The sequence below is a fragment of the Ostrea edulis genome, chromosome 1 (genome assembly GCF_947568905.1).
Source record: "Ostrea edulis chromosome 1, xbOstEdul1.1, whole genome shotgun sequence".
NCBI lineage: Eukaryota > Metazoa > Mollusca > Bivalvia > Ostreida > Ostreidae > Ostrea > Ostrea edulis.
In genome coordinates this window covers 12653434-12681089 of record NC_079164.1, presented here as the reverse complement: position 1 = coordinate 12681089, position 27656 = coordinate 12653434, and the positions used below count along the sequence as shown (strand labels likewise).

Genomic DNA, 27656 nt, shown 5'->3' with positions numbered 1-27656 from the left:
AACGTTATCAATCTCTATCCAGAGTTGTCGTTCCTTGCTCTCAACTCTGGGTAGAGATTGAAACGTTATAGGTATGCGTGAAAACAAAATTATGAGGTTTTCATAGCATCATGACAGCTTTAAGAACTTTATGTTGTATTTAGATACTATCTTTAAAATGGCGTATGAATAGTATTCTGTGTGATCGTAAGATTAGTGGTAGTGGTGTGAAAATGAGGTCTTTACTCAGAAGTTTTTCTTAATGGACGACGACTTCACTGTACCAAGGTCGAGTTATCTATCTTTCATTTATGTCGTATCTTCTCTCGTATCATATTGGACTGCCAAAACAATAACGTGCGTGTTTCTGTAAGCCTTACTAAATGCTCTATAGGACTCTCTATTATAAAGTGTCACTTTTACCAGTAGAGTACGCACACGTCTGAAGGTGTGACTGATTACAAGGTCGACATAACTGATAGTCATGCAACAGGTCATCTGTCGTTGTAGAAGGTGACTACAGATAGGTTCCAAGACTATAAAGTTCTTTTACAGACTGTGAGAGTGATAGGTTTCTAGTTCTAGTTAAATAGGAAGGTAGGTAGTTCAAATACGTTTCCAAAGAAAATATTAAGTATGTAAAAATTAATGTACGTATATAAAAATTAATGTACGTATATAAAAATTAATGTACGTATATAAAAAATAATGTACGTATATAAAAATTAATGTACGTATATAAAAATTAATGTACGTATATAAAAATTAATGTACGTATATAAAAATTAATGTACGTATATAAAAATTAATGTACGTATATAAAAATTAATGTACGTATATAAAAATTAATGTACGTATATAAAAATTAATGTACGTATATAAAAATTAATGTACGTATATAAAAATTAATGTACGTATATAAAAATTAATGTACGTATATAAAAATTAATGTACGTATATAAAAATTAATGCTTAGTGTTTGTAGAACAAATAACAAGTGAGAAAACCTAAAAAAAAAATAGAATGGAAAAATATATATAAGAGAGCATTCACGTCACGTTCAAAGTTTTATCAAATAGATTAATTATATAGTAAATTTGTCATATGTAAAATATCAAGTGTTTTTTTGTTTTTTTTGGCAGACAATATGAAGTTCTGCCTGGCAGTTTTGTGTCTTGGAGTAGTATTTGCGTGAGTAATTCTAATATAATTCCATGATGCACAACTAGGTGATTTCAGCAGGATATATGTTATTATCAATTTAGCAGTTTGTCATTGGATTCTCGTCATATATCATTAAAACACGTCCAGTATGAGAGAAGTGTTAATAAAATATTTACCACTCTCTGTTTAGTGACTGTATTAGGACATATTGTAGATCACATTCATTTTGGTAGAGACAACCCACGCTGTAAACACGTGATTGTCAAATGTATCAATTGCCTACAGTATTTGATTAGCTTAGTGGGTTAAAGTGAATAACATATGTCCATAAATAATTATTTAATTTTTATAAAATCGGCTTCGCCAATGACATAAATCACTCCCATGGTTCTAGTAATAATATCCCCTAAATACAATAGAATCAAATCCTAGCACATGCCTTTTTATGCTTATTAAGGGCTAACCATCATGGCCTGACATTGGACCAGATCGCCCAGATGGTCGTCGCAAAGATGGACCAAAACGCTGATGGAAATTTAACTGTAGACGAAATGAACAACGAATTTGTTGTACACTATGACCACGACGGTAGGTTGTCGTTACAAAACAGTACCATTATATATATATATATATATATATATATATATATATATATGATGCTTTAGATTGGCTGAGGTCCAACAAACTAGAGAAATTGAAATGTTATTTTGACCTGCACGTGCCATCCAGTTGAATATATTTGATTCCAAAACATCCGGCTAAAAATAAATCAGGAATTCCCAAATTGATACGATTATTATTTTTTGGTCGTTCTATGAAACCTTTGTCTCTACTTGTAGAGACACATATAAAATATTCATATATGTCTATGCTACTTGGTAGGCCTATTGTATTATAGCTTCTATCACGAACTTTTTAGTAATGTTGAATTAGATTAACATTGAACCCGATCTAAAGATGACCGATCAGGTTTCGTATGTTTACATGTTCTAGTAGCCGGCTTCCATGTTTAAAATCATTTAGTCATAACAAAAACTCGCGTCTATAATAACTTTTGGTTTGCATCTACGAGTATATACAAAATGGATGGTCAGGTATCGTATCCTAGACCATTATAACTACAACTTCAAGATTTTTCTTTTCAGGATATATATATAGGTTACATAATGAAAATGTGACTAAACAATGCTTTAATTTCAGTTAGAAATTTTTTCATTAGCTTTGAAGGAAAACTCGAAAATTTCTGGTAGTTAAATCATTCAATCATGTAATAGAACAATTAGTGATATTTTTCTCAGTTTAGCATCATATTTACCAAACATGAATAATTAATTGTAAAACAACCCTTTCAAGGCAATAATTGAAGGTGTTGGATGCATTATGTCCATAATAATGATAACAACTTTAGAAAATGTATTATACTTAGGTATAGTAATAGCTTCATAGAAAAATCATGTAGTTTATTTCAATCACAGCTGTTGGTATTTAGAATAACGTGTTGTCATTTAATCAGTTAAATCCTCACCATACACAAACTATCTTATATCCCATAAAAATACACTTATTATAGTTTTGTATTTAAGGAGTCAAAGCCATTCCAGATGCGAGATCCCAGCTTATCTGAACCGCAAAATAAAATTTTGATGAACCAGTCGTTTTTTCTGGCCTGGAATCGTGAACAATTATTCATATTTAAGACATAAATTTCATTTTTGAAAATACATGAGTATACGAACTGTGACGCTTCACGCTGGCATTATTCATCAAATGTGTAACCATAATCTATTTCAGAATTGGAATATATTTTTTTTATAATATTTACATTCTACTTTCATTTCTGTCGGAATTTCCAGCTGTTAAAACAAATGAACTATATTTATCAAGATTCATACGCGCATTTTTCACAACTACAGCGCATTTATGAGGAAATGGTCGTGATTATAATTGGTAAGGATATCAAAGAAAAGACATTAGAAATGTAAATATTTTCAATCATAAATCAAATTACAGAAACTATAGACTGCAGTTGATAAAATTATTGTATTCAATGCAAAAAAAAAAAAAAAAAAAAAAAAAAAAAAAATAAAAAAAAATAATATTTTTTTTTTAGATCACTAATTCAAATCCAGGTTTTCTCATGAACATACATTAGTGTTAGGTATCGTTGTTCTGAAAAACAACATGCATATCATGAAAATTATTTTTGAAAATAGAATGTCATTCAACACCAAGTTTATCATGTTTACTTTGCCCCGGTCCATTTTCTAACCTCCTGCAAGGGGACTTATAGCCACAGTATATAAAACAGTGATATATCATTGATTCTCAGTACCGACAGTATTTTCCTCATCACTTATCAGTAAATATCAGAACCTAGAGTACTAACCACAGTAAATATCAGCAATTCTCAGCACCAACATAAATTGTCAGTACCAACAGTATAAATATAAGTAATTATCAGAATTTAGCAGTACCAACAATACAATGAAGTAATTATCAGCAAACATGATACGCTCAGTACTTTTTTCAGTCCAGTAGTGATGACAGTCACATAGCGTTTTGTGCTCAGTAAGAACACGTAAAGATGTAATGTTTTTGTCACATGGTGCAGAACGTCATCCATAACCTACAATGCAGCGTTCAAAGGATGTACTGTAAAAGTAATTATTTACGCTGGGGTTAAGTATGCGTTTTTCCACGTCCAACATTACGCGTGTGGGAAAATACCCGGTAACTGAATACAGTGTATAATATATATTATATCAAATATTTATAACTATACGCGTGGCGGAAATTTAAGTGCTTATTACGTGAACGTGTAATTAGTGTAAATTTCCCCCAAGCGTAAATATACCACTTTTACAGCATAGAGAAATTCATATGCATAGGAAATATTCACATACAGATGAAATATACAACTGCATAACGAATAGTTTACGATTGTGAATTACAGGGTAGACCCTTGATATAGTTAATGATTTCAACTATGATTTACAGTTGTATAACTCTGTTGTAATCGTTTAGAAACCTTCAGTACAGCAAAACTTATTTGGCACAAAACTGCCATTTTCAGTGCTATCATCATGTATTAGTTCACACCTCGGATATCATCTTTCCAATTGATAATCCTACTTTATTGAATGCAAAGTTCCGTTTCGTATATTTTTTTTTGCAAAATTGTCGTGGTATAACAAAACCAAAAATATCGTACAATTGGCAATTTTAGGTGAATATGATGTTTTAGCTACCCGAGAAGTAGAATATTGACCGAGCAGAGAGGGTGTGGTAAATATTGTATTCGAAAATAGTTAAAGTGTCATAAATAACCAAGAAAATGTCAGTAATTGTTTAGCTATATGAATAATAAATTCAAAACATCGAAACTGCCTACTAGAGTTTACGAAACGACACCCAGCCTTCTAGATCAAAAGATGTTCAAGAAATTGAAATTGATATCATTTCCATATGAATATATTTAATTGCATTACTACATGAAAAGATAGAGATAAAGAGCGAACGTCAATCTCATAATTCTTATAAAAACAAAATTAAGAGTAGGGCAAATACAGACCCCTGAACATACTAAAGGTTGGATCAGTTGCTTAAGAGGAGTAAGCATCCTCTGTCGACCGGTCAACGCTGAAATACGTTATCAAATTCAGTATGTAAAGAACGGTCTAACAATTGGTATCACACACGCCAGACAGTATTTGACCTAGCTGCAGAACTGTATTGACCAGGCTACCTAACATGGCTACGTCAACAAACGAAATTATTTGAAGCTGGGAGTTTTCGGGTCGTATGGGGCTTTAATGAATATTTGAAGGTATGTTTGGACACAACTATAGTAGGAAGATATGTTAAGAATTTTTTTAAATATTAAATTTATGAGACAGCAACACAAGAATACAACGATATCAGGTCTCAACCGTGCACAGCTTTTTGTGCGCTGTAAATCGAAGGTTTTTATTAGGGGTGGAACTGTAGCTCTCTGTTCCGTCAAAATATTTTTTTCAGAGAGCTACAGTTCTACAGCTACATTTGACCCAATGAAAGGTTGTATTTGTAAATACTGTTAAAACCCCTGTAACATCGATTTATTTGTCAGTAGCCTACCTCGATTTTAAAAACTGATTATACAAAGAGCATGCTCTTGGGTATCAAATCAACACCATATGCAGGTGACAATAGAATATTGCTACATAAATAATCCACATTCAATCATCACTAGACAAAAGTACACGATGACTAATAAGGTTGTTAATGAAAAATCAATTAACAAATTAATAGATATATACATGTGTTCACAAAAAACCCACATTTTATCTGACAAACCCTGAACACCCTCTATGGAATGTTTTTACAGGATTAATGCGAACGAGGCCTTTTACCTCTCATAAAAATGCATAGCTGCGAGTTTGTATCCATGTACGGCAACTTGGTATATATAATTTGCTTTACAGGAAACTCTTGTGTCAGCAGCCATGAGTTTGTGCACCAGTGGAGTCATGACTACCATGACGACCATCATGCTTCAGAGAACATGTTCTCTCACCTGGACATAACTAGTGACCAATGCTTGAGTAAAGACGATCTAGTGATGCATCATATGGCAATGGACATTAACAGTAAGTCACCGACACAGGTCCAAGTCGTAGTGGACATGGCAATTATCTTCAATAGTAATGGTTATTGAACAAGTGAAGATAACGAACAGTGATCAATGAAAGGTGAAGATAACGAGCAGTGATCAATCTCATATATAAAATAAAAAGTTGGGCAAACATGGGCCCCTGGCTGTACCAGAGATGTGATTAGGTACCTAGGCGGAGTAAGCATCCCCTGTCGACCGGTCACACCCGCCGTGAGCCATATATTTTGATAAGGTAAACGGAGTAATCTGTAGTCAAAATCAGCGTGCCATAAACGGCCTAACAATCGGTATGAAACACGTCAGACAGCATATGACCCAATGATAGGTTATATTCATTATAAAGACCACAGAATTTGCGAAATGCTGAATTTAAATGATACTGCTGAAACCCCTGTATCATCAACTTGTTCGTCAGTAGCCTGCCTTGATTAAAACACTGAATATAATAAGTCCTATAAAGAATACATATTTAAAAATCGAGAAAACATGTATTCCTGGACATACGAGAAGTATAAATAGAAAAACGTGCTATTTCCTCATTCATCTTTACGAGTAAGTTTCAGTTTGAACTCTAGTCCAAAGTTTGTTGTGTAACAGATTTACATTATTTACAGATGATAACACTGTGACTTCTGCGGAATTCACCGAATGGCTACATCATGTAAGTTCATCAGTGTTTCTATGCCTACATCGTGTAAGTTCATCAGTGTTTCTATGGCTACATCATGTAAGTTCATCAGTGTTTCTATGGCTACATCATGTAAGTTCATCAGTGTTTCTATGGCTACATCGTGTAAGTTCATCAGTGTGTCTATGGCTACATCATGTAAGTTCATCAGTGTTGCTATGGCTATATCATGTAAGTTCATCAGTGTGTCTATGGCTACATCATGTAAGTTCATCAGTGTTTCTATGACTACATCATGTAAGTTCATCAGTGTTTCTATGACTACATCATGTAAGTTCATCAGTGTTTCTATGGCTACATCATGTAAGTTCATCAGTGTTTCTATGGCTATATCATGTAAGTTCATCAGTGTTTCTATGACTACATCGTGTAAGTTCATCAGTGTGTCTATGGCTACATCATGTAAGTTCATCAGTGTTTCTATGGCTACATCATGTAAGTTCATCAGTGTTTCTATGACTACATCATGTAAGTTCATCAGTGTTTCTATGACTACATCGTGTAAGTTCATCAGTGTTTCTATGACTACATCATGTAAGTTCATCAATGTTTCCATGACTACATATTCTAAGAGAGCAAGAGTGTTCCGAGAACGCATCCACCACCAAGGTGCCCAATAGATCTTTGTCTGCAGCTGCTCTCATGAACAAGTCCCTCTTGCAAGTTATCAAACCTACGTTTTATGAAGACACCATTGCAACATTTAAATTGAGTTTAATTTGCGAATATAGTAAACAAATTGTTTTTTGTTTTTGTTTTAAATCTCCGAAGGACTCCAACTTCTATTAATCTGACACACTACACGCCATGCACTCTCATTTGTATGGTATGATGTTTTGAGAAGACATCGCAAGTTGGTTTGTTGTGTACTATCTTGACCCGTAACTAGGGTCAAATCAACATTGTATGTCATACTATGCATTGTATCTATTCCATAACGTAAATATCTCTTGACCTCACCTAAATGAATTTGGTATGTGAATGTATCTCAGTCAGACAGCATGTATGTTTTAATCTATCAACTTTGTCTCAAGGTCAAACAATTGTGTTCCATTCAGGACTTTCTTATCTGTTGAGCAGGGTTTACAATCGATTGGCGTATTCTTGCTTCGGGATAAAATGATAAAATTATTTTATGTAGTGTTTAATTTTTTTTGAACCGTTTTTCTTTAATGTCATACAGGTCCACCCAGACGCTGCCGGGCATGGTCATCACAATCACCATTGACAACGGAAGTAAATAAAAGAGATGGTTCAAATCTCAAATGGAAAGTCTTGAGTTATCATTACTCGACATAATCAGGAATTTCCAGAATAGAGTAATCAGGAATTCCCAGAATAGAGTAATCAGGAATTCCCAGAATAGAGTAATCAGGAATTCCCAGAATAGAGGAGACTCGACATTTATTAACAATGAAGACAAGGCAACAGAAAATATACTCTTTATCTGACAAGAACCGATAAAAAACCGCCAAAAATTTATTTTTAATTTGACAAGAACCAGTAAAACCTCCAAAATTGTTTACATTTTATATCAAATAATCGAAATTTCAAGGTAAGAAATTCTCTACTGTAACAGTTTAATCACGCATTTCCATATAATTATAATGGACCCTGGCCCCAACCGTCACCCGGGATATGTCATCTATATTTCGTTTCATTCAATTTCTCTCGAGAAACAGAAATCTGAATTGTATCATCTACACATCGACCAACTCAGTGTTATAAAAGCAGGCATGAGAGCCTATGTTTTTAAATTGCAAGGATACTCTGATAACATTCTGTGTATGCATTTGTTTTATAAATGAGATGAGAGCTGTTATTGAATTTCAAATTTTTGCGGTTTTGTTATACTGTTCCAGACTTCCTGCATTTCCTCTTGGCACGGTATTAGTGGGAACAGAATATCCGATGTTTTATTTATAGACATCAACATTCAGATCTGCCATAGATATTGCCTAGCTAGAGTCTGAAATATGCTTTGTTTTCACATGGTTGTGCTTTTCTTTATGATTAACAGAGTTCTCAATCCGTTATAGAATTTCAGAGTTATATTATAAAACCTGTAATGATCGATACACGATTGCACAAGGTGAATTAAGATACGGCCTTCCGCCTTCATAATTGTGATCAACATACCGTGGTTCATCTAAGTTAATTCAAGAAATATGTTATAAAATCTATGGGGTTTCTGATATTTGTACCCATTAGTATTATATTAGATGAATTGCAGGCTTTCACAATTATTCCTGTATATTAGGTTTGTGATTTTTTCCTGCTCTCTGAAAAGTTTATACTTATTAATCGTGAAATCAAAATTTTAAAAGCAATTCAAAACCGTGTTCTTTTTCTGTGTTATCAAGCACCCACGTCCACGTGATCTTAAGCAGTTCATGTCCGTCCGTTGTAATATATTAGTCATGAAATCCGTCCCAACTGATTGCTATTCGTCAAAATCAAGCAAATGTGTTCAAATCCGATATCTTGTTGAAAATTTGATATGGGAAAGTGTCATCTTTGATAAATTATTAAATCATTTAAAAAAAAAAAAAAAATGATAGAAACGCAAGTTTAATGCTGGAAGGTTTTTATGAAATTCTGTTCCATTTTGAAATGTAATGGAAAACGGTAAGTTGTTTTCATATTGTTTTTACCCAAAATCTTAAGATATTTGATAAGAGTGGTTTCAAACATATTTTAAGCCAATATTAAAAATAACACTGTATTTCTTTTTTGGTGCCCTTTGAAAATGCATGTATTGATCGATTGATTGATTGTATCTTGTTTAACGTCTCTCTCGAGAATTTTTCACTCATATGGAGACGTCACCCAGACCGATGAAGGGCTTCAAATTTAAGCCTTTGCTTGGCGCTTACGACCATTGAAAAGAGAGGATTCTTTAGTGTGCCACACCCACTGTGACACGGGACATCCGTTTTGAAGGTCATCTCCGAGGACCCGTGGCATTCACACCTGATGTCGAGCGTTTGGCGATGGAACTGTCATTACCTGTTTTAACGACTTAGGTCTATCGTGGCTGGGATTCTAATCCCGGCCTTCCGCATGGGGGCGAACGCTCTAACCTCTAGACCACCGAGGCGGCTACATGTAGTGCATTCTTCCATTGCAATGGATGATGAAACCACGGTTATTATATATATATATATATATATATATATATATATATATATATATATAATTCAATAAAAAAGCAGGAAAATATGCAGTTCCAAAATATCTTTAAATATATTTTGGAACTGCATATTTTCTTGCTTTTTTATTGAATTATTTTGACTGTGTGATATCAACTCTTTCAATCTGGATTATATATATATATATATATATATATATATATATATATATATATATATATATGCTCTGCTCTCTCTCTCTCTCTCTCTATATATATCTGTTTCATAATAACTTTGTAATTATTCATATTATGTCGAGATAGTTTATAGGCTTATAGCCTGTTGTCCAATCCTTTTCACTATTGAATATATCATAATTATATAATTATATATATATATATATATATATATATATATAATTCAATAAAAAAAATCAGAAAAATATACAGTTCCAAAATATATTTAAATCACTAGCGCTTTCTGGATTTTAACATCCATCCTCAGGTGAATACAAATTTTAAATAATGAATACAAAGTTGTTTATCTTAGAGACGTCTATTGTGACGTCATGACGTCATGATAGTCTTGGCGAGGAGGGAATACATACATGACGTCATAATACAAAAAATTCGGGAAAGGTGACTTGGTCAAAATAAGCATGAACATTAACATGATAAAAACAGGACCTTCTATTACTTTTAAATGCGGAAAATATTTTACTGTAAATGATAACATGTCATGCAAGTCGAAAAACTTACTATACTGCATTATTTGCAACGGGTGTGGCGAAGAATATATTGGACAAACCGGAACACAACTAACAGCGAGGATGCGTGTCCATCGCCAACAAATTAACGATCCCAGTACAAGAAATACCCCATGCAGCGAACACTTTGACAACTGTGCTAGAGGCAACTACAGCGTATTTCCATTTTATAAACTTAAAGCAGAATCAACATCCATGAGACTTGCTAAAGAAAATTATTTCATTAAACTGTTTTCTCCTAAACTAAACAAACTTTAATCAATTCTGATTGTTAAACCTTTTAATTCATCAACTTTTATCATGTTAATGTTCATGCTTATTTTGTCCAAGTCACCTTTCCCGAATTTTTTGTATTATGACGTCATGTATGTATTCCCTCCTCGCAAAGACTATCATGACGTCACAATAGACGTCTCTAAGATAAACAACTTTGTATGTTATTTAAAATTTGTATTCACCTGAGGATGGATGTTAAAATCCAGAAAGCGCTAGTGATTTAAATATATTTTGGAACTGTATATTTTCCTGATTTTTTTATTGAATTATTTTGACTGTGTGATATCAACTCTTTCTATTTGGATTATATATATATATATATATATATATATATATATATATAAACTAACCAGTTCTTGTATGGTTTCATAATCCATTGTAATGGCACCGTTTTGCTAATTCGCCTCGCTCTCTGTAAAGTCTTTTGGTTATTGTTGAGCGTTATGCATACAAATGGAGACTTCATTACAATCCATGTAAAGGTGTTTTTAGAGTTTTAAATGAGTCTCCACTTTCATTTGTAAAATATAAAATGAAATTATTCAATGATCATATACCGTATAGTGATAATGTCATATGCAGGTTGTCTGCTTCAAGCAAACATGAAATGTGACAAATTGACAGATCGAGCGTGCAAGGCTGCAAGAAGTAAAATACATTCCTTGTATACAATTGGTGTGAACAGTTTTCAGATTCATCCTATAATAGTTTCAGCTAAAATTTGGAAAAGGATTGTGTTACCGTCGGCATTCTATTCTTATGAGTTATGGAGAGCATTATCTAAAGAAGACCTGAACAAAGTTGAATATATCCAAATACATTTTTTTTTTAGAATAATATAATGGTTTTCAAAGTATTCTCCATCTTTTTTGTGTATTGCAAACCTAGGTTTATGGACTATAAAAGGATTATATTGATAAATGTAGTTAATTATTTTTCGGTAGACTGGATAGAGCAAATCAAAACTCTACTCACAATAACCTATATAGATTTATCTCAGATGTCTATGTTGCTGAAAAGTTTCTCGTGACAAAAATTATTACGGATACTCTGACAAAATACGAAAAGTCTAATGTATTTTCTGACTATGCTGATATTGTTTTTGATAAATAATCATTTTCAAAATTAGTTTGTACAAGTGTATTTTTGGTAGAAGAAAGAATATGGCATAATGCAAAATGTCAACACATGTCACTGTTTATGAAAATTCATTGTAAATTAAGACCAAGTCATAGCTGGTGTATCCTTAATGAAAATCCTGGTCAACGATTGTTTATTAATTGTCTCTTGCAACTTACCTCTATAAAAACAGTTTCAAAAGAATGTACTTTGTGTGGTAAGAATGTTTCAAATTATAACATGCATGTAATGCTCAGTTGCTTCAATGTTTTATCAGGAAGAGAACATCTACTAGAAAATATATTAGATTTGTTAGACCTTGAAGAATATGTTAATTTTGAAAGTCAAAGTATTGAAACACAATATATTTCTCTTTTGGGATGCATCAATGGTACTAGGTTTGGGAATTTATCTCATGATAAATGGAAAAAGGTCCATGTACGGTAATTCAATTTGTTTCAAATTATGTTTTCAAATTAAACAATCTCTGTATATTTGATTGTCGTAAAATATAACTTTGTACATATACAATTATGTTTGTTTATATCTGTTCGTATTCGTATTCAATTGTATAATGTTCAATTCTAGTTATCAATTACTCATAACTTTCCAATACATTGGAGGAAATAAAGAATATCTTATCCTACATAAATTTGATAGGAAATGTTTAATTTATAATTTGTACATATCTTACAAAAAAAAAAAGAAAAACAAAGATAACCAATAACCAAAAAAAAAAAAAAAAAGAAAAAAAAAAAGAAAGAAATTAACAAAAAAAAAAAAAAAAACCCAATAAAAAACCCAACAAAACAAAGCAAATTAGTAAATGAATAAATAAAAACTCACAGAACACAAATGAAAGGAATATACTCGAGGACTCTATCCTATACAGGTGATAAAAGATACAAATCATTCATATTTTACTTGTATATTTGAGAGATGAATACTAGTAATATCTTACTAATAAAATCAAGACGTTTAACCAAATTGTTTTTTTCGTATGATTATGAATAAATAAAAATTAAAATGAATAAAAAAAGATTATTTCACATTTATTGACACCCCCACACCCCCACATAACCCAGTTATTTATACGTTAGTGAGTGTGTATAAAGAGTTCAACAGCAACTCATTTCTTTCTGAAGAAAAAAGCGGGAAATGTTAAATATTATGAAGACTATCCATGTAACCATATCAATACAGATCATATATATATATATATATATATATATATATATATATCGATTTAAAAATAGTTAATTGTAAATATATAGAAACATACAAAAGGATGCGAAAAAAACTAGATTAATAATGAAAAACAGCAACAAACTTTTCGGATTCTTCTCCCAGAGAGCATATATCGATACAATTGTCATGAAGGCACTTGATAAATAAACTTCCGCGTTAAAAATATGATATTCACTGCAACGTTTCACGCCATCATGCTCAATGAAGCGCGTTAAAAAATAATTTTAAAACACTGTCACCTCTACTATTATGAAACCCATGTCCTGAGGATACCGAGTTCCGGGTATACTGTTGTCTCTACTATTATGAAACCCATGTCCTGAGGATACCGAGTTCCGGGTATACTGTTGTCTCTACTATTATGAAATCCATGTCCTGTGGATACCGAGTTCCGGGCTTGCGCGAAGGTACTAGAATGAGGACTCTCATTTTAAATTCCTCCAAATTCTTTTTCACAGGAGAAATTCCATATATCATTGAGTTTCATAGAAAAAAAAAATACAAAATTTTGTTACATGACACGATAATGTTACACGAATGATCTTTAAAGACAATTTGCATGGACCTCAAAACATTCATGAATTCAATTGAAGTTTTTTCCTTTACTATATTCAAATAACTAGATACCAATGAACTCAAAACGAATTAGTGGAAGTAAAAAAAAATCAATTCATGATAAATTATTCTCGAATTCATTGAACACGCTGAGCTGTGATATTTTGTATGCAACAACTAGAGACTTTTAATACACAGAAAAGTAGGTATCGCAGTTCTTGTGTTTATGTCAAGGTTATAGTCTTTTCATAGCAAAGGTATATATTTGTGGTCTACTACACATCTATTTAAGCCGCTTATATATTGAATTATCTGTTATATTGAAGTAAAATTAAATTAAGAAATCAAGCTCGCCTTTTCGTGGATGTTGCAGGATAAGCTTCGAGGTCGAAAAATGTTTGTTTTGAAATGCAAAAGCCAAGGTTTTTATACATGTATTTTAAACAACGTTTCGAGACTGAGAAGGTTATCCTGCATCAGCCATGACATTTTTATTCTAGTATGGCTCAGAAATACACATCCGATCATTTACCTACAAAGCACACAGCTTGTCGACGTTTTAAAAAATATCTATAATAAAATGGGGCGGTTCTTCGGATGAGACCAAAAAAAAAAAAAAAAGAAAAAAAAAAAGAAAAAAAGAAACCCCGTGTCACAGCAGGTGTGACACGACAAAGATCCCTCCCTGCTCAAAGGCAATAAGCGCCTAGCATAGGCTTAAATTTGCAGTCCTTCACCGGCAATGGTGACGTCTCAATATAAGTGAAAGTTTCTCGAGAAGGACGTTAAACAATATACAGTCCATTAATCCTATAAACAAACTATTCACATTGTACACGTAGATCACGTCCTCGTCTTGGTTTTCTCTTTTACCAGGTGCAATTTTCGGCGAAAAGTTCGATGTATTGATAAGTAGACCCTTTCCGTTTAGAAGCAACTCTGACAAGGTCATACCACTCGCATCGTCATGGTGAACTGGAAATAAAGTCTATTTATCGACTATAATCAACCACCAAACATTGCCTACTGCCTCTCAAATGCGAAAATTCGGCAAAAGGGGGGCGGAAGTTGACATAATTTTGGAATAGCCGAAACTTGCAAGCGCTGCAGCTAGTATATAATAATAATAATAATAATAAAACAAGATTTCGGCGTGATATACCTTGTGAATAGTTTGTTTATAGGAAGACATTTTTATCATAGATATCTAAAACGTCGACTGCATGTGCTATACAACTACAAATTAAGTTACTTCGTGAAACCATAGCAGTTTCCGAAACGTACCAGTCCTACATGCTTTTTTGCCCGACGAAAACGGTGAGAGGAAAAGCAAAAATGAGATTTAAAAATATTTCAAGTATTTAGTTTGATGTTGAATTCACAGTCCAAGACAACTATACCGACGTGATAGAGGGTTGATTGACCTGTCTGTGCAGCGACATGCTTGTTTACATGTGTATCGATCTCGGAATGCAGACGATTGATTTATGGAATTTATGAGATTTATCACTGATTGTTATCTTCACCTTTCATTTATCAATATTGAATGACAAATATTCTTCAGTCGCTTATAAATTTGATTTGCAACCATATTGATTATTTTCCATTATCATCAGTTATCGACTATTGTTGTACACGTATTGGCAAAATACATGTATAAATTGCAAGTGAGATTTGTATCAATTTCTCATAAATCGGTTATTACGTATGAAGGCATATCGCAGAATAATGACCGTGGTATTCCTTTGATCTGCGAAAAAATAGACTTATATATATTTACAAAATAATTCCCCAAAATCTCGTTCATTTTATAACATACTTATCTTTTATATAAGTGTGGTATTACTGAACTTCCTTTGTTTAATAAATTGTGTCCAGTCCTTTCAAAAGGTACATTAACAATTATGTTTTGATAAAGTCGAGGAAAAAAACCCATTAGGATTCACATTTTCTATAGATTATCTTAAAGAAGAATCTTGACTACTCAAAGATTAAAGAGGACAACGAAATACAGCAGAAATCTACGATCTAGGAATACTGTGTTTCTGATCAACGTATTTTTAGCAATTTAAATCCTATTTTCTTAGATCGGATTTTCTATTTATAACGAAATATGTAATCGAAATATAAAAAACAGAAAGGTGAGACAGTAGTTTGTCGGCATGGCGCTTATGGCTTACAGATGTTTCCTTAGCTTTCCAAACAGCTTCATTAAGATACATAATTCCAAACCCTCAGACCCCACTCTTGAAGGTAACCACATCTTAAGGAATTCCTCCCAAGAGCTGTTTTTGAGTTTGAAGTCGTGAATGCCTAATGATTTTTGATGACTAAATGGCCCAAAAATTCCTATTATAATCCCCGTGATAAGAGTTCCATTCCTTCATTAAAAGCTTTGTACCTCCCTCGCATATGAAATACTTACTACATAATGTTTGAAAAATATTGACATATTTCAACAACTCGTAAATTTTCAGTCTTGGGAGCCTCGTGATAAGAGAGAGGATACAGCACGAATCCTTGCGGTGCCTCATCTTGGTTCTCCGCCTACGGCCACCTGTCTTACTTCTTAATCATTAATGAAGTCACTCGTACATGACAGGCCAGAGAGATGCTTCAAAACGGAGAGTTTTTGGATAATTCGTTCGTTGATTAATAAACCTTATGAGTTGATATCTGTCATCTTTGACAATGGAACATCTTAGACCAGTAGCGTTGCTGGTCCTGCTAGTTCCTGTGGCGGTAAGTTTTATTTTTTATGTTAGAACGCACAACAAATGTAATGTACATATAATTGTTTTACTGTAGCTAATTATATTAATCATGCTAACTTGAGATACCAGACCTTATGATAAAAGTGATTATTAGGTAACAGATTTTACTTGAAGATTCATGTTAGGAAGATTAATGTCGTATTTTATTCATTGTTGACAATGATTGTCTAAAAATAAAATACAAACGTAAAAAAGTCTCTTAATTTTTTGCTGTATACGGGCATTTCGGTCTATCTCTGTGAAACTACAGCAAATAGAATTACAACTGAACACGAACTTGTAAGCTTTAGCTTAAAAATACTCGTAAATTATTCCTTTCTAAAACAAATGTACAATTAATTAAAACATAATATTTCGCTGGAATGGAAAACAATTCGAATTTAAGACAAATTGATCGATTTAGTACCACCAATGTGTATATACATGTATATATATTATTTTAATTTTCATAAGAAGGGTGTTGTTAGCTTTGTTTGCAATGATATTTTACTTTTGTTTTAAAAACCAAAGGGATATTTCCAATATAAATTGAAATAATCATGCAACTAATCAAACATCTAAGATTTTGACAGTTTATACAGGTTAGAAAGTTTACGTAAATTGACGTGAATTAGGTAGTCCGATTTCGTTTCTTTTGATACATACCTTTTATCCTTCGGCAAACAACTTCAAAGTCCACTTGGTCTTTGTTGCAGAGTTTTTAAGACGTGATATTATATATAATGCTCACCGAGTAATGCAACAAACGTTTTGAACTCTATATTGTTAATTAACAGATTACTATCACAAATGATAATTTAATTATAACAGTGTGTACCAACTTTATTTATCTGAGAAGTTTTACACTGTTGGAATAAGAACTTCAAAATAATTGCAATGGTTAGAAACGACCTTTCTGTGGTTACATTTTTATAAATATTATATATAAACTAGATTACTGAGTGCCAAGTGGTTTGTACATGTATGTCAAGGGCATATCATATCATCATTACATCAATAATGTGTTGCTTATCTTGATTAAAAAGACAACTACCATGTTTCTTTTTGTCAGACATCTCTCTAAGACTGGAATGCTGAAAACATACTTATATAAACTGTATCTGGTTTCTTATCGTTTTTAGAGGTTAATTGCTACGAGGCGGTGATACGTTTAAAAAAAGCAGCGCGAAGCTGCGAGGCAGTTACACGACAGCTATTCTTCTTTAATGTTTTAAGTGTTCATCTCGTGTAGTTGTTATTCATTCCTGTGGGTTTTGTCTGTTTTCTCTCTAATGATATAGACCACCATAGACAAGTTGTTCACAAACAGCCATTCATCTTCAAAATCGTAAAAAGAGTGTTTGTTTTCATTGACTTCAGCCTTGTTTAACATCAGTCTAATGTGTATGATTTTGTTAATTGCAGCTAGTTATCAATTGGTGTATATTATATAGACATTGAATGTAGTGGAGGCTAACATTGAAAATTACTATCCGCGAAAATCATTGTCGACCTAAGGCAGTACTAATTAATTGGGTTTGACGATAGTCTTCGAGTGTGACAAACACTTCCTATATTCATTTTATCATTTGGTTAATCTTTGGAAATGCAAGGTGAAGATAACGAACAGTGATCAATCTCATAACTCCTACAAGCAATACAAAATAGATAGTTGGGCAATATATTTTAAATATTCTAAATCTCGTTCGATTTCAAACTCTCAAATAACACCATACTGATATTACGAATGATATTATGCGTGTATTTTGCGTTTTGTATTTTTGTAAGACATATTACGCGTCATTTATTCATATTACCGTTGTAATAGAACTTCATCCTGTGTGGCGCGACTTCCACTCATACAGGGATTTTATACATTAAAATTATGACTGTTATGAAGCTTCATCCATTAAAACCCCACCTCCAGGACAGCACCTTCTTTAAACTTTCTTTGTCCAGAACAATACCGGAGTAAATTATTTATAAAACCAATTCCACATTCGTTCTCGAATTTTTTTCAATTGCAACTGAGTTTTATACTGGTTTAAGTATTTTGACATTTAAATGTGACATCATAATGCGTCTTTACTACCGCTGGCGTCATAGAGATATATAATGAGGGGTATAATCTAGAGGGGTTCCGGAGAGGTGGATGACTGAACATATCTTGCAAGAAATTCCGTCATCGATATGCACAACGAGCGACAACATTATCCAACGTCATGTACCAGGACAATTCTCGTGCATAGCACCTGTCTCCAGTCGAAATCTACCTTCCTATATATTTATTAAACTGATACACATTCTATGTATTTATTAAATTGATACAAACTATGTGTATTTATTACATCGACACACATCATTTTTATTTAAGATTCTATGTCATACTGTCATTTAATTGTGATTTTTTTTTTTTATTATTGTTGCATTCCTCACCGCTACCCCTGTAAAGCGCCTTAGAGTAATTTGTTTTATATAAGACGCTATATAAATTCTGTTTATTTATTTTATCTTATGTATTTATTAAATTGATACAGATCCTACATGTATGTATTAATTACATTGATACACTATGTATTTCTTACATTGACACACACATTATGTATTTATTACACTGATACACATACAATGTGTTTATTACATTGACACACATACTGTGTATTTATTACATTGACACACATACTATGTATTTATTACATTGACACACTATGTATTTATTACTTTGACACAATATGTATTTATTACATTGACACACACGCTATGTATTTATTACATTGACACACACACTATGTATTTATTACAATGACACACATACTATGTATTTATTACATTGACACACTATGTATTTATTACATTGACACACTATGTATTTATTACATTGACACACTATGTATTTATTACATTGACACACACATTATGTATTTATTACATTGACACACATACTATGTATTTATTACATTGACACACATACTGTGTATTTATTACATTGACACACACATTATGTATTTATTACATTCACACACCTACTATGTATTTATTACATTGATACACTATGTATTTGTTACATTGACACACACATTATGTATTTATTACATTGACACACACACTATGTATTTATTACATTGACACACATACTATGTATTTATTACATTGACACACTATGTATTTATTACATTGACACACACTATGTATTTATTACATTGACACACACACTATGTATTTATTATATTGACACACACACTATGTATTTATTACATTGACACACACACACACTATGTATTTATTACATTGACATGCTATATATTTATTACATTGATACACATACTATGTATTTATTACATTGACATACTATATATTTATTACATTGATACACATACTATATATTTATTACATTGACAAACACACTATGTATTTATTACATTGACACACACACACACTATGTATTTATTACATTGACATGCTATATATTTATTACATTGATACACATACTATATATTTATTACATTGACATACTATATATTTATTACATTGATACACATACTATATATTTATTACATTGACAAACACACTATGTATTTATTACATTGACACACACACACACACACTATGTATTTATTACATTGACATGCTATATATTTATTACATTGATACACATACTATATATTTATTACATTGACATGCTATATATTTATTACATTGATACACATACTATGTATTTATTACATTGACACACGCCCCATTATGTATTTATTACATTGATACACGCGTTACTATGTAGTCTTTGTACTTAGGCCATTCTGTGTACTCGAGCCATTCTGTGTACTTGAGCCACCTGGAACATTCCTCATTTTTAAAGGACTAATGGATCAGATCATACTGCACTAAACCCTTTTTTTTAAAGATAGCTGAGGTGATATTCATGAATATTTGCATGCTTATGCACCAATTCAATGATATGTTTTCAAACTGCCAAGACTTAAATTACGCAGAACTTGCAAAGCCAAATGATGAAATTACAAATCCTTGGATTTTTATACAAATTCTATGAGTAATTCCTCGACTAGTTTTATGATAAGTTTGAACTGATAGCCCTGGAACGTTTATGCTACATTCTAAAGATAACATTTTGTTACTTTGAATTTTAACAATGAGCGCTAGGTTTTCGAGGTTCATTGGATTTATTTACCAATATCTTATATCAGTCTCCGCCATGTCCTTCTGATCTAGATCGACAACTTTTCAAGACGATAATTTTGATAAATAATGGGTTATTCTGATAACAAATAGATAAAAAACCCATAAAAGATCTACTTTACTTATGTACACGTGTATGAGAACAAGTTGTTGGTTTTGTGAAAAGTGGGAACAAGACAGAAGTTTGCGTTAAACGGCGTAGCACATGGAGAGCCCAAATCAATTTCAGATATCGATTATTGATACATTTATACCCTGGCTATGAAAATTATGCAGATATATAAATTTGTCAATATTCAGTAAGTAAACAATATCTGTGCGCAAAAATGTGTTAAACGCCGGCTGTCTTTCCCAGGTGTATACTGCTAAATCCAATCATTGGTGCCGTAGTTTATTTACCATTGAGTCGTTCAATGAAGAGAAATATTATAATATCGTGTGCAACAGAAAAACCTTATCGAAATTTTCTTTTTGACTGTTTGTTTTGACATCAATAAAGTTGTGAAGTTGAGTGTCATTAATCATCTAACACTTCTGAATTTTTGTGGTATACTAGTATATTTATTTTAAGCAACATTAAGTAGATAGGTGGAAATGAGTAGGGGGTATCGCCATGTTATCGAAAACGATGAGGTATTATAGTCTGAGTGCTCACACTCATTATATAATCTCCAGTATTTCTAAAAATATCCGCGGTAAATAGTCAATCAAAGTGGAGCAAGGCCTTCAGTACTGAATCAACTTCTGTATGGAAACCCAGAATTATGAGATTATAACGAATAGGAAACATTAGACTATGAAAATTAAAGTCATAATATTTATTGAATTATCTGAATTCCAATTAAAGTTAATTGCGACCTTAAATGATACAAAAGTATCACCTTACAATGTTATTGAATTGTTAATTTTCACACGCATTAGACTATGATATTAAACTTTACTTCAGGTAGTTGTATAATTTAAACAATGATGTGCAGCATATAAGTATTGAAAAAGATTTATGGAAATATACAATTACAATGTAATTTATCAGATTTTGAATCTATAATGAGATATCGAATGACCATGAATGTTATAATTTACCTTTGAATATTTTGTAAAATCAAAAATGAAGCTGAAATGAATTTAAAAAAAAGAAAGAAACTGTTTAAGAAAGATGGATACATGTAAAACAGTGGTATTTTCTTTACGTAAATCTGGAAAAGATACTTGATAAATTCTGTCGAGTGTATACTGAAACGGAATAAATAAAATAAATGTTTATTCGGTATATACATACATACATACATAAATACATACAATGTACCAAGGATAACCCATGAAAGCCCCAAGGCTTACGAGGACACCCTGAAACCAAAATGAAATGTAACCCCTTTAAAATATATTGTACTCACCATGCGTCAATGTTACAAGTAATCAGATATGGATTTTCTTTGTTATATTTTATTACAAGAAACGTAAGGAAATCTGATAACAATATATCCCTAATATATCTGTTTTTGATTTATGAGAATACGTTCTTTTTTCAGATCTGTCAAGTGACTCTTTTAAAAGGTAACTTTCCTGGAAAAATACTTTCTAATGAAATAAAGTAATATCACAAGATAAACAATTTCCCATTTCCGAATGTAAATGTTTTTGTTTAAATTTTCTTTTCAGAAAATGAGTATTTTTGTGGAAATAAGCCAGCAGATATCGTTGTTTTACTTGACTCTTCCAACAGCATATGGAATCCAAATTTTCGAACACAGATTAACTTCGTGAAAAATGTGACCGCCATGTTCGACATTGGAATCAACACAACTCGCGTTGGTGTCGTGACCTACAATACGGACGTCGTAGAGGAAATAGGACTAGGGGACTACACTGACAAAACAGATCTCTTACTGGCCCTAGAAAACATACAACAAAGGGAGGGGTACGATACAAACACATTTCAAGCAATTTCATACATGCGCAAACGTATGTTTAAACGCACATTCCGAGAGAGAGGGCACGCCGCCAAAATAGGAATTATTGTCACTGATGGCCAGTCCTCTAACGTTCTATTGACTGTGTGGGAAGCTGCAAAAACCAAGCGGAGGGGCATCCGTCTGTTCGCCATTGGTATTGGTTATAACACCAATCCACGGGAACTTAAAGGAATTGCTAGTAAACCTGAAAGTGACCATGTTTTCAAAATCGACAATTTTGGAGCCTTGGAGTCTATCAAACAGATATTGGCGGTCCGTACCTGTGAAGGTATAAATATATTTAAAAAAAAATTAAAATAGTACTCCAAGTATTCATTCTCCTGAAAAGGAAACTGATACGATGTAATTATTAAAGATATATACATAATTTCGAGTTACGAACTCTTCTGTGTGAAAGATACATTCAGTGAAGAAGACGATGAAAAATATGATAAGCGCTTTCTGTGTAGATATATAACATTTGAGAATACCATAAGCAGTACAATGTTTTGCTTTTAAAAGAATAATAATAATAACAAAACCAATGTCATTTTAGCTAACCTATTTATGTTACGAACAAATAACGAAATACCGTGAAATAATACAATATCAATATCTTTCATTATTCTCTAACCTCAATTACTTGATTTGTGTTTCAACAAGAATCAGTGATTTTACATTTTGTAATTATATGCATTTGTTGTCACCCTTTGTGTAAATATTTTTTTCTCGCCTTACTTTCTCTACAGCGAAATAAGAGTGACCTGGAGGCATATAAAAATTTGCATATTGAGATTTAATTTCAGTTGTAATGCAAATTGACCGGTTGATCATCGTTACTAATACCAATTTATATCGTATGGACTGAATTGCTACTTTCGCCTACCAACGTCCGCTGACATCGTCACCATTGCTTCCCTTTACATTTAATTCAGATTTCCGTGTCTAATATATAGAATTACATCAAAAGTTTATAAAACTGAAATCATAAGGAAGGAAGTCATTTTAACCAATCTGTATGGTGAAAAATTGATAATAACTACCAGTGATCAATTTCATAAATCCTATAAAGAAATATAAGAATACAAAATTAAGAGTAGGGCAATCACGGACCCTGGAAATACCAAAGGTGGGAATCAGGTAGGAGGGGTAAGCATCCCTTTTTAACCTGTCACACCTGCCGTGAACCCTATATCTTTGTCAGGTAAACAGAATAATCCGTAACCAAAATCAGTATCTAATGAACAGTCTAACAATTGGTATGAAACACGTCCGACAGTATTTAACTTAATGAAAAGTTGCATTTGCAAATCAGATCATTAAAACGTCCATTAAATTTATGAAATACTGACTTTAAACGAGATTGTTGAAACTCTTACAACCTGTCATAGAGTCAGATGCTGTCTGACGTATCTCTTACCTATTGTTAGACTATTCTTTACACACTGGGTTTGACTCTGGGGATTGTTCCGTTCATCTGATATAGATATAGGACTCGCGGCAGGTGTGGCCGGTCGACAAGGGATGTCCAAAATGTTTGCAAACAATACCAATTATTGCTTACACAAAGGTAACTTAGGAAGGTGGTTTGATGGGGAAATTGTCTTTTCATCGATCGTCTACAGATATGTTGTATAAGCTTTTCTTTACTAACTTCCTAAATATTTAAAACAAGTAAGTTAATTGTGTATTTTGATATGTTGTAGTAATACCAGAAACCACGACTACGACTACAACCACTACAACAACCACAGCACCTACTACAACGACTACACCAACTACAACCACGCCTACTACAACAACCACGCCTACTACTACAACCACGCCTACTACTACAACAACGCCTACTACAACAACCACGCCTACTACTACAACAACGCCTACTACAACAACCACGCCTACTACAACAACCACGCCTACTACTACAACCACGCCTACTACTACAACAACGCCTACTACAACAACCACGCCTACTACAACAACCACGCCTACTACAACAACCACACCTACTACTACAACCACGCCTACTACAACAACCACACCTACTACTACAACAACGCCTACTACAACAACAACGCCTACTACTACAACAACGCCTACTACAACAACCACTACACCTACAACTACAACAATACCTACTACAACGACAACACCAACTACGACCACGACACCTACTACAACGACTACGCCTACTACAACCACAACACCCACTACAACCACAACACCTACTACAACAACCACGCCTACTAAAACAACCATGCCCACTACAACCACAACACCTACAACTACCACCACACCTACTACAACAACCACGCCTACTACAACAACCACGCCTACTACAACTACAACACCTACTACAACAACCACGCCTACTACAACTACAACACCTACTACAACGACCACGCCTACTACAACGACCACGCCTACTACAACCACCACACCTACTACAACCACAACACCCACTACTACCACCACACCTACTACAACCACCACACCCACTACAACCACCACACCTACAACTACCACCACATCTACTACAACCACCACACCTGCTACAACAACCACGCCTACTACAACACCAACGACTACGGAAACTCCTACAACTAAGCTTACGACAACTACAATCCCTACGACAACAACGACCTCATTACTACAATATGTGAGACAAGGTATCATGGTTTTTGTTTTTTAATCAAAGATATTTCCAGAAATACAGATGATAAAAACATGAATGATGCATATTGTGATCTCGTTTCAGCATGTTCCGGTGACAAAAACGATGTTATGATAGCTATCGATTCATCAAACAACGTTCGGAACTACGAATTCAATTTACAACTTAAATTCGTGGCTGCCTTAGCGAGAAATATGAACCATTTAAAGCACAGTACCCATATAGGTGCAATATCCTATAGCAATGCCATAAGTAATATTGTAAGTCTTGGCGAATCGCAAAATATCCATTATATCGAAGGAAAGTTAGATAATACGAACAGAACTTTTGGTAGAGGTAGAGTAAACGAGGCTATCCGATACATAAGGACAAAAGGTTTCCGAAGAAGTTCAATCAGAAAGGACGCCACACAAATTGGAATCATCATAACAGCTAGTCCTGGAACATACATCCATAAAACAAAGAGGCAGGCAACAAAGGCAAGGGACACTGGGATTATTTTGATAGCTGTTGGTTTAGGAGACATCAAAGTGGAAGAGTTAAAAGCTATATCCGGTACGTCGGACGGAAGTCTACAGTACCACCTTCCTTCCGCAAGATACCTGTTTGGAAACCTGGCAAATCTAGCTTTTGAAATCTGCAAAAGTAGGTTCTTTATAGACAGTTCGGTATAAATGATATGTTTTGTCTCTTAATTATTGCAGTGAGAAATGTTTAGTTACATGATCTTATTTTCTTTCAGTTGATAGGAATTCAGTTAAGGCGTTATCGGATAAATGTAAGTAAATTCTACATTCTTCAGAAGACTTGACCGATTGAAAGATTAAAGTATATACATGCATGTATATAAGAATAATAAAGTAAAAAAAAATAATATGTAGATGTATTGTAAATTTCAGCATGTGGTTCACGCCAGGAGGCGGATTTCATGTTTATGTTGGATAGTGTAAATGCCGGGAAAACTAACACCCGGAAAACTTTAGCTTTTATACAAGACTTATTGAAGGATGTGGATGTAAGCCCACGAAAGGTGCGAGTAGGTGTCATGTCAACCGAACCAGAGTGCAAGAAGGACTTCACTGGATTTAACCTTAACACGTACAAACACAATAAGAAAATTAACCGCGCTTTGGAAAGGGTCAAAGGTGCTGATGTATCAGCAGTGTTGAAAAAATTGAGAAAAACTATGATTTCACGAGCTAAAGGTGGAAGAAAAGGAGCAAAAAAGATTGCCATTTTGTTTATAGATGAGGGTCTGGAGGACCCGGTAAAAGCCTTCTTAGAAGCAAATAGAGCCAGCATTCAGGGGATAGAAGTATACGTCGTGAAAATTGGCAAAGGTCTTGCATATGAAAGCGATAGGCTCCAACAAATAATGAGTGATGAGGGTTTTAAACAGAACAACGTCTACCATATCTCGAATTACGATGACCTTCCCAACATCAAACAGAAGATTTGGTACAATATCTGTGATGGTAAGTCAATATTTTATTATATTACTGTTAAAATAATACTTTGGGGAGAAAGGAATGCAATTTTCATTTTCAATAAGTTCTAATGGATTACTCAATATGTTTTGAAAAATGCCTGATATCACCCTGTATAAAATTTTGGCATTTTGATAGAGCTCTGATCGAGATCTGAGATGCACTCTTGAATCGGGACCAATGGTATCTACCAGAACGGAAACCTTGCACTTGGCATGACAGAGATGTTCCAGGGCTGATGTTTTCTTTTTTATTCCACTTCCCCAATAACACATTTGATACAGTGCGCTTATAAATAGCCCAGGGCCATGTGCAACAGCTATCTGATAATAGTCTACCGGGGAGAGGAGGAAATAGTCTGGTCAACGAAACGGTTATGTAAGGACACTGCGCATGCGTCCGCTCCTTAGAACGATTATTTTCATATCAACAATACATGTAAGATCAAAAAATCAAATTACTTTGAACTCTGGGGAAATAGACTATGGGTATGAAATACTTGACTCTATGCAAATTGTGATATTGCATTCTGGGTATACGGATTAATTTGAAGCTGTTGTGGTATAGTACAAGCTTCAAATGAAAGTGTGAATCTAAATAATGTAAGAATGTGTTGTATAAATGATACTGTATGTAAGAATTCCGTAACGATATGTTAACTTTGAGTGTGGATACTTGTGTTGTATTATATGATGTTGCTATTTTTATACCTTCTGGTTACAAAAATGTTCTATGGTTTTCAAAGTGTTTTTATAATTTCATTACAAATGTTTATCAAAATTAAAAAAATCACAAATATTTGATATTGACTTTATTTCTCGTATTTTGTTGCTATACAATGAAAAAGTGAAGATAACGAACAGTGATTAATAAAAGGTAAATATAACGAACAGTGATCAATATCATAACTTCTATAACGAATACAATATTAAGAGTTGGGCAAACACGGCCCCCTGGGCATATCAGAGGTGGGATCAGTCCTCAAGACCATAAACTTAGAATAGACTTAAGTCAAA

At 33.2% G+C, this 27656-nt stretch overlaps 1 protein-coding gene across 2 annotated transcripts; it reads left to right on the top strand.

Annotated features, from left to right (window-relative positions):
- Positions 1 to 413: 413 nt before the first annotated feature.
- On the top strand, positions 414 to 27443 carry LOC125664054 (uncharacterized). Of its 2 annotated transcripts, XM_056152704.1 has the most exons (12): positions 414 to 576; positions 1122 to 1170; positions 1601 to 1731; positions 5607 to 5771; positions 6412 to 6458; positions 22057 to 22081; positions 22187 to 22768; positions 24186 to 25148; positions 25238 to 25798; positions 25896 to 25931; positions 26053 to 26628; positions 26779 to 27443. In XM_056152704.1, the coding sequence occupies exons 2-12, from the start codon at positions 1127 to 1129 to the stop codon at positions 26784 to 26786; spliced, it is 3138 nt and encodes a 1045-aa protein (XP_056008679.1). In that variant the 5' UTR covers positions 414 to 576; positions 1122 to 1126; the 3' UTR covers positions 26787 to 27443. The 2 variants fall into 2 exon arrangements, with proteins under 2 accessions (XP_056008679.1, XP_056008678.1); XM_056152703.1 differs by lacking the exons at positions 414 to 576; positions 1122 to 1170; positions 1601 to 1731; positions 5607 to 5771; positions 6412 to 6458 and adding an exon at positions 16056 to 16322.
- Positions 27444 to 27656: the final 213 nt, after the last annotated feature.